The 15,900-nt window shown below is 36.8% G+C and overlaps 1 protein-coding gene across 1 annotated transcript in view; it reads left to right on the top strand.

The window, feature by feature from the left end:
* The first annotated feature begins 583 nt into the window (after positions 1-583).
* C3H1orf141 (chromosome 3 C1orf141 homolog) overlaps positions 584-15,900 on the top strand; it is a 35,951-nt gene continuing 20,634 nt past the window's right edge. Inside the window, exons 1-3 of the mRNA XM_005895789.2 lie at positions 584-658; positions 4,399-4,556; positions 14,597-14,709. Coding sequence (XP_005895851.1) covers positions 584-658; positions 4,399-4,556; positions 14,597-14,709 — 346 coding nt within the window. The remainder of the gene's footprint in view (positions 659-4,398; positions 4,557-14,596; positions 14,710-15,900) is intronic.

A 15,900-nucleotide genomic window follows, 5' to 3' on the forward strand; every position in this document is an offset into this window, starting at 1 on the left:
GACCATCTGAGCCCAGATGAGATTTGTAGCAAATTAATTAACTGGAAATATGAACTATTATGGCAACAGATCCTTCCCAGCTTGGCTGCTGCTCCTTGTGACTGATTGCCTGCTAAGTGCTGTATTAACAGTCTTGGATCATCGACCAATTTAATTTGAATGTAATTAATTCTATAAATGTGAGCTCTCTTTATTTACTTTCATTAAAATTAAATCATGACAAAAAGAAGATATATATCAAACTGCATGCCCTTGCTTCAGGTATGAGTCACATCTGGTTTCCATACAGTAATCTTGAACTTTCTTCAACTCACCTTTAATCATGCTTTTAAGAATTCCTGGGGCCCACATGCTTCTGGGAATTCTGATCATATGAGCTTCTGTCTAAAACATTTGAGTACTTCTACATTTCTGTGATTTGTTCCACGATCTAGAAAAGAACTGTATTCTTTTCTTTACCTAAAACAGTGTTGGAAATGTGTGTCTCTTAATTTATGCCTAAATAATTAATTATATGTTGAATTTTGTTTTGGAGATTTATTCCTCCCCCTCTTCCTTTTAAATAGGAATTTACTGACTGACAATGGCAGAAAGAGTCTTAGATAAGTTGGATATTCTTGATGAGCAAGCAAAGACCCTCTTGGCCACAAGAGCAAAGGTTTGTAAAATATGAGCTAAAATTCACTAACTTTGATCATTAAAAGGTTATCATTTCAAATGTGAGTGGGCTACAGGCTAATTTTTAAAAAGGTAATAATTGTATTAGTTAAAAGAGTCATTTATGAAATACTATAAAGAATTGATTAAATATACGAGGTAACTTCCAGCCAGCTGTAATGTTTGGTTATGATGCATCTAACCTGTTTTTTTTTTTTTTTTTAATCCTAAGCAGTCAAATAGTAAATGTGACTACTCCTGGGACTTCCCAGGTGGTTTAGTGACTAAGACTCTATGCTCCCAATGCAGGGACCATGGGTTCAATCCCTGATCAGGGAACTAGATCCCACACGCTACAACTAAGTGTTCACGTGTCACAACTAAAGACCCCACATGCCACGACTAAGACCCAGTGCAGACAAATAAATTTTTTTTAATGTGACTACTATAGTTTTTACTTATATGTTAAATGTAAAAACTTGTTTATTTGGTTCATTAAAAGGAAGAACATATTTGATATAGCTACCAAGTTAGAAATAAAGTTCTTAGAAAATAAACTGAAAAGTGTTTGTTGTTTAACTGCTAAGTCATGTCCGACTCTTTTGGAACCCTATGGACTGTAGCCTGCCAGGCTCCTCTGTCTATAGGATTTCCCAGGCAAGAATACTGGAGTAAGTGGCCATTTCCTTCTCCAGGGGATCTTCCCTATCCAGGGATTCAATGTCTCCTGCATTGCAGGTGGATTCTTTACCACTGAGCCAACAGGGAAGACTCAAAAGAATGTGACTATTATAAAATTAAATATAAGATATTAATAAATAATACAGTTCTGAAACACCAGATTTTTTACATGTGAGCAATTTAATTTGATTACAAAAAGACTTGTAAGATAATATAATAATGTGGATAAATGAAGTATATATAAAGAGCAATGGAGTTTGAGAAATCAAGGAGGACACCACAGAGAGAAACTCTTAAGTGAATGAACATTTTGCAAACCTGAAAATGAAAGCATTAATGTTTGAATAGTAATTTGGTTTTTTAATATTTCATAATTATCTCCTTTCATTCAGAAAATAAAGTAGAGGAATATGGAAAAGTGGAATACATTTGTTCTGTAATAGCTATCAAAATTTTGAAATACCAAACTAAGCATAACTTAACTAAAGCAAACCTGTTAGACTTTGACACCCCAAAGTTTATTGCTTTTTAATTTTTTTATTTTAAATGAATTGTAATTTACTTTAAAAGTATAATCAGAGATAAATCTATTAAATTTGTCACAAAATTTCTTTATACATAAAAGGTTAAGTTATAATTGGTAATAATAATTCTTACTTTTCCAGGAGCCTCCTTTGCACAAAGCATTTCCATGTATTTTCTCATTTTGTGTAACTATGCTTAATTCATGTGACTGACAGAAAATTCTCTTGAAGTTCTTTTAAAAGTATATAAAGTCATTTAAAAAATATTTTCTTAGTTTTCAAGTTATATTTTTGGAAACAAGTTAAGCAATATATATAGATATATATAAAGAAAATTGTACATAAGGAAAATTATATAAAGAAATATTAATAGTTTTGCGCCTCTTCCCTCTAATCCTTTCCTCTGAGGCAGACTCCTTTTAGCAGTTGAGGTTAAGTAAAGACAAATGTATGTATACAATCATACATTCATAATCGTAGACTCAATTCCATGGATGGAGGAGCCTGGTGGGCTGCAGTCCATGGGGTTGCCAAGAATCGGACACGACTGAGCGACTTCACTTTCTTTCTTTCCATTGTTCCTTTTGGAGAAGAAAATGGCAACGCACTCCAGTGTTCTTGCCTGGAGAATCACATGGACGGAGGGGCCTGGTGGGCTGCAGCCTATGGGGTTGCAAAGAATCGGACATGACTAAGCAACTAACACACATACAGACAAGATGTTATAGAAATAGTACAAATAGTTCCATGTACCTTTCCTCAGTTGACCCCCAAAGTGACATCTTACATAGTTGTAGTTCACTAGCCCAAACCAGCATGAGTCACATCCAGCACTGATACTGGTGTATTACTGTTAACCAGACTACAGACTTTACCCAGTCATCTCCATTTTTTGACCTTTATTCATTTGTATCTGTAGTTTTATGCAATTTTATCACATTACAGATTGTGCAAACTACCATAATCAAAGCATATTACACCTCCATCCTATAAAAGTACTCCCTCATGTTACTTCTTTGCATTTGGATCCACTTGTTGTTATTGTTTAATCACTAAGTTGTGTCCGACTCTTTGTGACCCCATGGACTGTAGCCTGCCAGGCTCCTCTGTCCATGGAATCTTCCAGGCAAGAGTACTGGAAAGGGTTGCGATTTCCTCCTCTAGGGAATCTTCCCAACCTAGGGACTGAACCCACATCTTTTGCATCTCCTGCATTGTAGACAGATTCTTTACCACTGAGCCACCAGGAAAGCCCATTCCCCCATCCCAATTCTGTCTCTATCCCCAGCAATGACTAATCTATTCTTCATATCTATAGTTTTATAATCTTGAGAATGTTATATAAATGAAATTATTCAGTGTGTAAAATTTTGAGATTGACTATTTCACTATGCTCTTGAGGTCCATTAAGTTTTTGCATGAAGTAATAGTGGGGTTTTTTTTATGGTAAATAATATGTAAAATTTACTGCTGAGTAGTATTCCATTATATGAATGTACAGAGTTTCAATTGCTTACCCACTGAAGGATATTTCATTGTTTTCAGTATTTTGCTTTTAAAAATAAGGCTGCTAAAAAAAATAAGCTGAAGTAAAGCTGCTATGAATATTTATGTACAGGATTTTGTATGAATGAAAGTTTTATTTCTTTGGGGTGAATGCCCAAGAGTGTGTGCCAGTGCAGTGTCTGTCTCTCAGAATCAACCAGGTTAGAGCCACAGGGTTTGGTTTGAGTTCCCCCTCCCTGTGCCTCAGTCTGGAAATGCCCTTCAAGAATAAGCTAGGCTATTGTAGGGTTGACTTCATTTGTTTCTCTTTCCTCAGGGATCACGGTCCTGCTCTGCCTGTTTCCTAATGCCTGATTGTAGTTTTCATATACTTTGTCTGGTTTTCTAGTTGTTTATAGCAGAAGGGCGATTCCTATAGCACTTAATCCCTCACTGGCAGAAACAGAAGTGCTCATATCCTATGATTTCCTTTTCAAGTTATTATTTCTTTATTCCTCTGTGCAGTTCTCTGAGAGAGCTTTTTAGAGAAGATTTTCAGCTCCTTAACTCACTCTTTAGCTTTACCCTTTTTGCTCTTCAGTCCATCTGTATAAATACTTCAACGGAATTCTCTTCTGATTGCTTTCTTAACTCAATTTCTGGCTCTGGCTCCACCATGTATGCGGCTCCAGGAAGAGAAGTGGGTTGGAGGGACCTGCCTGCTATGGCTCCAATAACTCTACAAATTAATAATTGTCTTTGCTGAATATATAGGTCATTCTTAAATTCGGAACTTTAGAATTCTAAACTTCAGAGGAAACCTTCATGAGCATCTAGTCCAACACCCTCACTTAATAAATGGGAAAAGAGTCTGTACACAAGGCCTCCAATTTTCAGTCTGCATTATTTTTCCATTGTTGCCTGCCACATAAATTCTGTGCATGAGGGTGCATGTATAAAGTGAGATTAATTTTGCCCTTTCCATACAGGGTTTTCCTCATATGAAATGTACTCATTTTTTTCACTGTGTTATATTTTGGATTTGTTGCAGAAAAACTGCCTTCAGAGTCAAGTAAAGAGAAAGATTTCAGTGATACCCCTGACGTTTGATTTCCAGTTGGAACTTGAAAAGGATATTGCTACCTCCATATCTAAGACAAACTCAAAGATCACAAAAGACAGATCATATGGCACTAAAAAACCAAAAAGGTTATCATTATAACTACCTGCAACTTTCAGTCTGAAGTTTTAAAGCATTATTTTTATTGACTTAGATTGTGCAATCTATATTAAATGTAAGCTTTGTCAACATAGGTATATTTCATAATGGTTATGAGTTACAGTATGCTAGATTAGTATTCTGAATACTGGTTTATAAAATATTTATTATAATATTTCACCATTGTAGATGATAATTGTACATAGTAGTTATAATTCTAAATGTTTAAAGAAAGACTTCTTGAGCTTTATTATATCAATCCAAGTTAATATCAGGATTTATTTCAAGCTTCAACCAATATATTGCAAAAAAAAAAAAAAGATATTCCTAGAAAACTAAGTAAGGCAGTTTCTCTGTGTACTTACAAGGGGTAGCCTGAATATGTAATAATTGGTCTCTCACTGGCACTATGCATGTATGTAATGAGGTATATTTTTTTAGGCACTAGAAATGTGGAGGAGATCCAAGACAAAAGAAATAGTAAAATGTAGAATCAATAAGACTTCAAATCAATTGGGCATTTGTGGTAGTATCAATACTGCTGTTACCTTATTTATTTTTATTCTGTAGTAACTCAACTTTCTGGTGGGCTTCCCCAGTGGCTCAGTGGTAAAGAACCTGCCTGCCATGCAGGAGACCTGGGTGTGATCCATGGGTCGGGAAGATCCCCTGGTGAAGGAAATGGCAACCCACTCCAGTATTCTTGCCTGGGAAATCGCACTGAAAGAGTAACCTGGGGGGCTATAGTCCATGGGGTCACAAAATAGTAAGACATGACTTAGCAAATAAACAGCAAAAACAACTCAATGTATTAAGGGCAGTTTCACAGATGACAAACCCAAGTCTTGGTGAGCTAAAATGATCTGCCCAGAGTCACACAGCTAGCAAGGGGCAGACGCTAGATTTAAATACTAGCTAGATTTAAATTTCAGAGCCTACATTCTTATCATTACCACTTTCTACAGACTGATTTCCAGCTTTTGGTCTTGGTGACTAGATGTATTTTGGTGTTTTGTACTTAGGTAGGGATCATAGGTTGAAAAGCAGATTGGGGTGGGTAAGAGATTAGAACAAGAAATGCTGAGCTTTGGGACATCCAGGTGGTGGTATCTAAAAGACAGTTGAACAAACATGTCTGAATATAAAGTAAAACAAGACCATTTAGACTCAAAATACAGCTTACTCAACTGTATTTTTGTTATTTATGATTTACCAGGAAACATGTCAGAACATGTTTCCATTGTGCAGAAAAGGAGTTTGTTTCTAGCACAAATAAATATTAATGGTTTACATACTTTAGCTTTATCACAAACTTCTTTCACTACTACTTTGTTTTTCTGTAGATATGGCCAATACTTTTACTTCAAAATCATTTATAGATCTATCCATGTTAAAATAGAATATTTTAATAATACATAGAACAAGTTGCATAAAATAGAAGTTGGGCCCCACTCCTACATGAGCCAACATGTCAGATCTGATTCACACAGATTTCAGCTCAGCCTAAAACTTACATCATAATCATGACCCACCAGTACCAGAGTAACTCCTACCAACTGCATGCCTTTTTCATTTTTGATCTCTAGTCTACTGCTATTCAAAGTGCTATCTTCCATCTGGCAGCATTGGTATCACTTGGCAGCTTGTTTGAAATACAGAATTTTCTGACCTCATCCCAAACCAAAGCTGTAGTTAACAAGATCCCCCAGGTAATTTCTGTGGACTATCAATTGAGAAGTACTACTCTAGCCTTTCAAACATGGAGGAATCATTAAATACAGATTGTGGGGCCCCACTGGCAGAGTTTTTGATTCTGTAGGTCTGGGCTGGGGCCTGATAATTTGCATGTCTGGTTAAGTCTCCAGGAGACACTGATGCTGTTGGCACAGGGACCACCCTGCTCTAGCTGTGCCCCCACTGTAATCATGCTGGTCAAGAAGCTCCATGCTTCTTCTTGAATATATGGATATCATAGCAACACTCAACTTGGTGTTATGATCACCTAGATGAAACATACCTAGGGTTGAACTGTAGTTGAGTTTTGTTTTCAGAACAGTGGTTTTTAACCCATCTGCATATTAGCCAGAGAGCTTTAAAATAATTGGATTCAACTTTAATTAGTTTGGAGTAGGGCCCAGGCATTACTATTTTTAAGGTTTCTCAGATGATTCTGAGAAAAGCTAGGATTGAGAATCATTAAAATTCATAGGGCTGCTTTCTCAGTTACTCTTACTCCCAGAGAGATCTTTTCCATGTTACTATTAGCTCAAGATTTCTGCATTTTTCTTGTATAGGTGGGAACTGATAAAGGTGATGGCCACAAACACCCAAAATTTGCTGGAAGGACATTCCTGGGATTATTTTACTGATAGGCAGAGAGTTTTATAATCATTTGAAAATCTCTCTCAGTCTTTTGCCTTTCATTTGTCCATGGTCTTTAAAACTTGTCAGCAAACACCAAAGCTACTCTTCTTTGCAACTTTTCATAATTGGACCTTTTACAAAAGAGCCATACTCATTTTAACAAAAGTCTTTTTAAAAAATTACCTTGAACATAAGTTTTAAAAGAGAAAAAAGTGATCTCTTCCATACTGGATTCTCAAGTGAAAATGGCAAATTTACCACTTATTAAGTGGTAAGATCTAGGAAACAAGTTAGGGGTAAGTAGACATATTAAAAATACTTTTTCTTTAGGTTAATAGGGGCTTCTCATTAGAAAAATCACTTTCCTAAAAATAAATCCAAAAGAATATTCCTTTTAGAAGTATTTTCATGATAGAAGGATAAACTTGCATACAGGAAAGATAATGAAATATGAACAGAGAATATGATTACAGCCTATAATGAAATTTAATCAGTCAAATTCTGTCTTCCTTAATTCAATATGCATGTCTTCTACTCTGTGTGACATTAGCCTGGCATAGAGATTAAGAAGATGGGGATTGTTTGCCACTGGTTCATTGCAAAAGAATCTTCTCTTTCACTGCCTGGTGCTACCTGAGTCCCAAATAGCTTGACCTTCATAGTTGCTGCAGGAACCCACACTCACTGAAATGAGTAAAGAACCACAGGCCATTTAAGGGGACTCATATGAAGGAGGGAGATAAAACTAAACTCTCATTAACAGGTGACTCCTAATGAAACACATTTAAGGGAGGAAACAGAGGAAACTTTACAAAATCTCTCTCAAACAGGAGGAAAGGGGATTTAGAAAAAAAGACTTTTTAAATCAAAAACTGAGTAGAGAAATTAAAAATAGAATACAGATGAAGACTGCATCAATAATCTAGACGATCAAATAAAGACACAATCTTATAAAAATACCACCCCCCCCTCACCCCCTGCCACAAAATGAAAATAAGGTTAAAAAGAAACATGTAGGTACAGTTTTAGGATATTCAATATGAAAATATACATTTAATAACTAAATCAGGAGAGCAAGAAACAGATGATGAGGAAATAAAAGAATTATAAGAAAAAAGTGTCATTTAAGACAAACTTGAATTTTCAGATCTAAAGCTTTAGCAAGTACTAGACTTATGGTAAAATTACTCAATTTCAGACAGGGGAGAAAACAGCAGTTAATTACAAAGGAAAAGATAGCAAATAAGATTCCTGTCTCATCTGTATCTCTGAGGTTAGAAAACGGTAAAACCTTTCCAACTTTTAAACAGAATGGCAATCCAGAAATCTGCTCTTTGGGTGAATCATCATTTATATTTGAGAACAAAACAGAGACAAGTTTTTGGACTTGAAAGACTTTAGAATGTAATCTGCTTATTTATTCTCCCTGAGGAACCTACTTGGAGAAATATTTTTATCCAAATTTAAATTAAATATGAATAAAATAAAGATCCAAACTGAGTATCTTTACTACACAAAAATGTATTTGAAATTTTCCCATGGTGCCTGAATGAAACTCTGGATTTCCATCTCAAAATGGCTACTCTATAAAAACATAAAGCATTCCAAAGAATTACCAGGCAAGTGTTCCCTAAGAGATTTCCAGTTGAGAAGAGGCAGCCTTAGCTCAGCTGCCATGCTTCCACCTGAATGGTACTTTCTCTGGTTTTCTTTTGTGTGCCAGTGCCACTGGCATGGTCCATTCCAGGCCCCTGCAACAGCCTTCCTTTAATTCCAGCCCATGCAGCACAAATCAAGGCCTTTCCCTGTGTCCCCTTTAACTCAACTGCAACAGGATATAATTTCACAGGGGATTTTTCTAACTATAAGACAAAAAGGGGGAGGGGAAGAGTTAAATTTTTTACAAATCCACATAGCCCCAAACCAATACAACTTACAAAAAACAGGTTTATAATTTAATGCTAGTGAAGTCACCTACCAAATTTATAAGTCCAAGTCCAATTCCTCATATTTTTTTTGAGAACACAGTACTAGGAACACAAGTTTTATTCCTAGACTCTTATCCCCGCCATTCCTTCTTTCTACTGTTGGGAAAACTCTCCACAGGTGTCTTGTATTTCTGTACATTTGTGAGCAAAAGCACTGGCTGCCTTTGTTCCTATCTTTTCTAGGACGTTTGTATAGCAGACAGCCTTGGAAGACAAAGAAAGTGCCCTCTTCTGAGCAAGAGCAGGAATATTGCTGCTGCTGCTGCTAAGTCGCTTAAGTCGTGTCCGACTCTGTGCGACCCCAGAGACGGCAGCCCACCAGGCTCCCCCGTCCCTGGGATTCTCCAGGCAAGGACACTGGAGTGGGTTGCCATTTCCTTCTCCAATGCATGAAAGTGAAAGTGAAAGTGAAGTCGCTCAGTCGTGTTCGACTCCTAGCAACCTCATGGACTGCAGCCTACCAGGCTCCTCTGTCCATGGGATTTTCCGGGCAAGAGTACTGCAGTGGGGTGCCATTGCCTTCTCCGGAGCAAGAATATTACTGCCCATTAAAAAGATCTGGGTTCCCTAAACCCAAGGTTCCAGTCCTGTAACATAACCCAGTGTGGGTGCTGATGTCATCTGGCCTTCTGCTTATTGCCCTGTGGAACTGGGGCTCAGAGAATTCATGCAGAAGATCCCACTCCTATTGCTGTGTGTGATAAATAGTCCGTTGTCTCTGAACCATCAGTCTTGTGTCTTCCAAAAGAGATGAAATTGTATCAGGCCAACTTGTTACTTTGTAAGTAGGGTCAAATCTCTGACTTTTCACAGCTCTCCACACCTAGTTGGAGGGAAGGAGCTAGGGGTAGAATGACAGAAACCTTGTTGCTTCTCTTAAACTGAGTGGTACACAAAATTGTGGCTCATTCCTCAGTGACTAATAGAGTATTCTTGTCCAGGTGCCTCTGAGCTTAGAAGGAACCTATATCACAGCTATTATATTTATCCTATAAGTCTACCTGCTTCTAGGTAGCAGGATTTATAATTTAGTTATACCTAAACTAAGTCCACAAAATTAATCCATATAATAAAATTTTAAGTAAGAAGGAGAACAACATGATAAGGGACTATGTAAGCTAAAAATGAAGTGATTAATTGAGGACAGAGTTTATGTAAAGTTTATTTTACACGTACCTAGCACTTAGTTCAGTTTTTTTTTTTATAAATTAAGTGTGCATTTACTAAAGGACCAATAAATAAAAAAGTAAATAAAGCTGTCATCTCCCAGGAATTCCACCAAACTTTGCTTTCCTCTCACAAGCACTTTGAATCTTTAAGAGTATTTTGCAAAATTAGCATGTTTAAGACCTCCCCAAAGAATGTTAAAATGACCATAATTTGAGAAATTGAAAGGCACAGTACTAGTAATGGGAAAGGAAGAGCTATAAACATGGATGTAGAAGAAATTAAGATAATTATGAGTACATTGCTTCCCAGTGGCTCAGTGGGTAAAGAATCTGCCTGCAATGCAGGAGATGCAGGAGACACAGGTTTGATTCGTGGGTCCAGAAGATCCCCTGGAGGAGGGCATGGCAACCCACTCCAGTATTCTTGCCTGGAGAATCCCATGGACAGAGGAGCCTGAAGGGCTACAATCCATGTTGGATGCAAAGAGTCGGACATGACTGAAGCAATTGAGCACACGTATAACTATGCTGCTTTGAAGCATGAGTCTGGTAATGGATGATCTGGGAAACTATAAATGGTGAAAATAAAATTAACAACGAAGAAAACATAAATAAATCAATAGCTAGAAAATTTTGAGAAAGCTGTCAGAAAACTATCTTTTACCAAAGCACCACCCTGAAGTTGTGTCAAGGTTGAGTTTCTTCAAAGAACTATTTAAATGATTTCTGAGCATAGACAAAGATGAAATACTTCCAATTTTCCTCATAAAGATAACTTTGATCCTCAAGTCTGACCATAAGAATATAAAACCATTACAGTATTTCACTTATAGATTTTTTAAAAATCTAAAATAAAATATTACCCGTTTCATTGTCTGTTCTCAACTCAGGACCATATAAAGCAGTTTTATATGTCTCCATTTCATTCTGCCCATTTTTGGTTATTAAAAGCTTGTGCAGTTTAGTATTTTGATCCTACATATTAGTCAAGGCTTTCCCTTCCCCATATGTAAGTCTAGTGACATTGGAGGACCTGAAATGAAAAGGGTATGGCCAGCAATTTGATTCTTTCTGTCCTAACCTGTAAGTGGGGGTGGGTGTGGTCTTCTTCCAGCACATCTCCTCCTCTTCCCTCTTTTAATCTTTTTTTCTCCTTCTGTTAGGGGAACACTGTTGTGATAGAGCCAGCTCCCACCAATTCCTTAGAGCTGAGTGTTGAATTTGCAGGGATTTTGTGAGATCATTGTTAAATACAGTCATTATTTAAATTAAATATGTAAACTAAAAATGTAATGACATATTAAAACAAATACTGAAAACGCATCATTTCCTCATTATTTTCTTATATTTTATTATTATCTATTTTTTTGAAGTCCCTTAGTTTGCTTTTATTTCATCCAACAGAAGGTTCTATTTATGCAAGGGATCAGACACTGGGAATTAAACCTGGGAGAGAGCAGGAAAAGGGAAAAAATAGCCACATCCACTATCACAGATGGGTCTTCCCAGAACTACTGCGTGGGGGTGAATGAGAGAGTCTGGAATTCATCACCTTCTCTTTCCTCCCTTCCCCCCTTCCTGACAGGGAGGTCTGTTGTACCACAGTTCATGGATCACAAAGAATTGGACACGACTTAGCAACTAAACAACATATTCTGCAAATGTATTTGAAAAAATACCTTTTTTAGATAAGGATTAAAAAAATCATCTCCTTAACAAGACAGTCAACACCATTAGGGTGGAATACTTGACACATTCCATTTAAATTAGAAATAGGATGCCCATTCTAGTATACCTAACTATTGTGGAATTATTTGTCAATGATATTTTTACGTAAGAACATGAGATACAAATTTAAATGTTTTGAAAAGAACAGATTAATTATTTTACAAAGATTAAATGATTGTTTACTGAAAATCCTAAAGAGAATAAACTGAAAACTCACTGCAGGTTATAAGATTTTAAGAAAGTTCAATGAAAATTTACCAAAACAATTTATACATTCAACAAATACTTATTACACAGGTACTATGTGCCAGTCACTCTCCTGGGTGCTAGGAATACAACAGTGACCTAAACAAAGACCCTATCCTCAATTTACATTCTAGGATAAGGTTCCCAAACTAAATAAATAAATCAACATATAATGTAAATTTACTAGTGACAAATGCTATGAAGAAAAATACAGTAAATTAATGGAATTAGGATTGATAGGGATTACTTTAGATGGGAGAGGATGAAAAAAGACCTTTCTGGAAAGGTGGAAATTTGAGTAGAGACTTATGAAATAGATCACTTATGATTTGGGTGAGTAAGCCTCTCAATATATAGGGGGAGAATACTACAAGCAGAGGACAGAGCAAGGGCCAAGGTCCTGAAGTAGGAGCTCAAGTTCCTTTTCTTAAACCAAACAGCCAGAAAACTCACTCTGCTTCCATGTTGAGGGGAGGGGTGAAGGGATGCACAGAGAGGCCTGGAAGGGGCATTCAATGGAAACTCATCTACTTAGAAATATAAGAATTGAGGAAAGTTTCTGTCTTTCAATGAGAATTTTGAATTTTATTCAGTGTGACGGGAAATGGTAGGAGGGAAATGACAATCTCATTTACATTTTATGAGTGTCATCATGGGTTGTATTGGGACCATTGGGTGCAAGAGAGATAGCAGAGCAGACAGAAGAAGGCTAGAGATGTGGAGTAGTTCAGATGAGACATGAAGGGGCCTTGGAACTAGGACAGACGTGATGAGGAAAGAAGCTGTTCGATTTGGAATGTGTTTCAAAGAAAGATCCAGTGAGATTTGTTGAGATATCAGGAATGGGAAATGAGAGAAACAGAAGTCAAAGATGACTGCAGAATACACTTGAAATCTGAAAGAATTGGTATAGACCATCTTATTTATGAAGCAGAAACAGAGTCACAGATGTAGAAAACAAATATACGGATACCAAGGGGGAAGGAGGGGTGGTGGGAAGAATTGAGAGGTTGGGATTATATACACTATTGATCCTGTGTGTGATGTGGATAACTAGTGAGAACATACTGTTTAGCATATGGAACTCTACTCAATGGTCTTTGGTGACCTAAATGGGAAGTAAATCCAAAAAAAGAGTGGATATATGTATATGCAGGCTTCCCCAGTGGTTCAGTGGTAAAGAATCCGCCTGAAAGGCAGGAGACACAGGAGACGAGGGTTCAGTCGTCAGGAAGATTCCCTGGAGGAGGGCATGGCAACCCACTCCAGTATTCTTGTCAGGAAAAATCCCATGGACAGAGGAGCCTGGCGGGCTGTGGTCCATGGGGTTGCAAAGAATCAGACATGACTGAAGCAATTGAGTACGCACACACAAGTATGTGTGTGGCTGATCCACTTTGCTGTACAATAGAAACTAACACAAAACTGTAAAGCAACTATATTCCAATAAAGGGAGAAGGCCCTGGCACCCCACTCCAGTACTGTTGCCTGGAAAATCCCGTGGATGGAGGAGCCTGGTGGGCTGCAGTCCATGGGGTTGCAAAGAGTCAGACACGACTGAGTGACTTCACTTTCACTTTCCACTTTCATGCATTAGAGAAGGAAATGGCAAACCACTCCAGTGTTCTTGCCTGGAGAATCCCAGGGACGGAGAAACCTGGTAGGCTGCAGTCCATGGGGTCGCACAGAGTCAAACATGACTGAGTGACTTGGCAGCAGGATACTCCAATAAAAACTTTAAAACAGACAGAAATGGACTTGAGTGCAGAATTTGGGCCTAACCTTCTGGTTGAATGGAATTGAGAAAACCTGGGTGAGAAAGAGATTTGGGAAGGAAGTGAAAGCAAACATTTGGTTTTGAATATAGGTTTGAAATTCCCATGATACATCTAACTGAAGAAGTCATAAATCTGGAATTCAGGGAAGAGTTTGGGGTCTGTACTAAAATCTGTAAAATAGCAATCTATAGATAATATTTAAAGGTGGAGGACTAGATGATATTAATTAGAGATGAGTGTCTGAGGTCTAAGTCATAGTATTTAAAGGTCAGAATTACCATGAATTATATGGTAGTATTAACTTCCTTACATACCATCAATAGTCAAAGAATTTAGAGGAGAAAAGTTTTTGTTCACAATAAACAGATGTCATGATCCTATCTGGTATACTGTTCTGGAACCTGAACTGACCCTAAATCCATATCCCACTGCTTGACTAGAGTTGGCAGTGTTCCTAATATTTAATTTAACACATTTCTAAGGTATTTTTCTAAAAGGGTCAATATAGCTTTTGAACAGTAGTTTCCTGAGTGCCCTCAATCCTGTAACACCAGCAGTTTTCTCTATTTCTTTCTTACTAATATTTTCAGTTTCTGCTTAATCAGTCCCTATCTTTTACACTGTACTATAATATATTAAAACAATAACATTCAAATTTATATAACTGGGACTTGACTACATTTCTTCAGATGTATTTTTTAAGTTATTTTATAAGTTTTCTGATTATTTTAATTTAGATTAATTTTCTTTCTTTCAGATATGTCTCCTTCAAAAATATGCCTGAACCTAAAAAAAGTGATTTTCAAAACTCAAATTTAAGACCACCCTTTTTGCCAACAAATATAAAAACTCAGGAAATCAAGTCAATAGGTAATGTTTTGTGTAACATATTTGGCTCTCTTTTGATGTATTGAATGCTTTTATTTACTACTTTATTATTTATTAGTTTGTCTTATAGTTCTTATAATTTGTCTTATAAGTTCTTACAATTTGATGCTTCTGTTGAAAGCATTTGCTTGAAAAGGCTTGTGAAAGATTTCAGTGAGCTATCCAGAAGGATTTCCTAGGAGAAAGAGATAATAAATATCAGAATAGGCAATTTGTACAATTCACAAAAAATTCATATTTTTATGTTTATTTTGCTAGAAAGAAAATCTTTGGATTTCCTTTCAACTCAATCCTGAATTTTCCTATTATTTTTTAAAAAATCACTCAAGTCTGGACATCTTGTTTAGTAGAAACTTACTTTATAGGGACTGTAAAAGAATTCACTTTCCTAAAAACTTAAGGAATCTGTAAGCTAGGAACCAGCATTTTAGTTCCTCAGAGAATTTGGGTGTTTCATGTCATCTTTGTTGTTCTTTCTCCGACATTGTCAGAAAAACGTCTAATTGTGTCGTTCTCATCAACAACCTTGACTGAGACGCCTTGCTTCCATGTTGTCCATTTGCCTCATTTCTGTTACTCTTCATAATCTGATTCCTCAGAAGATTTGTTTACATATGCTGCCTCTACTCCTTCAACTTTTGTTCAAACTTCAACCTGCTGCAATTTGTTTTTTGCCTCTACCATCCTACTGAAGCTACCCTGAATTAGGGTACCAATGATCTCCATGTTGCTAAATCCAAAGCATTTTTGTTTTCGTTCTCTTCCACTTCTCAATACCAGTGTAGTTAGTTCGTCACTCCCTCCTTCTTAAAACTCTGTTTTTCTGCTATCTCACCTCTTCTCAGTCTGTCTTCTAAATTTCTCTTCTCCATCCTTAAGGTACTGTATTTGCTGAGAGCGCAATCTTGAGCCTGCCTCTGTTTCTACACTGTCTCCTCTTAGGTAATCTAATCCAGTCTTATAGTTTAAAATACCATAGAAATACCATTAAATCCTTCATTTGTATCTCAGTCCAGACTAATCCTCTGAAGAACAGATGCCCATACTGAACTGCATATTTGATATCTCCACTTAAACTTCTCACTACATCTTAAATCTAATATCCAGAACTGGTCTCATGACTCCTTATCCTAACTGCCCTTGAAAACTTTCTCCCATTCCCCCTGCCCCTCA

The sequence above is a fragment of the Bos mutus genome, chromosome 3, assembly GCF_027580195.1.
Source record: "Bos mutus isolate GX-2022 chromosome 3, NWIPB_WYAK_1.1, whole genome shotgun sequence".
NCBI lineage: Eukaryota > Metazoa > Chordata > Mammalia > Artiodactyla > Bovidae > Bos > Bos mutus.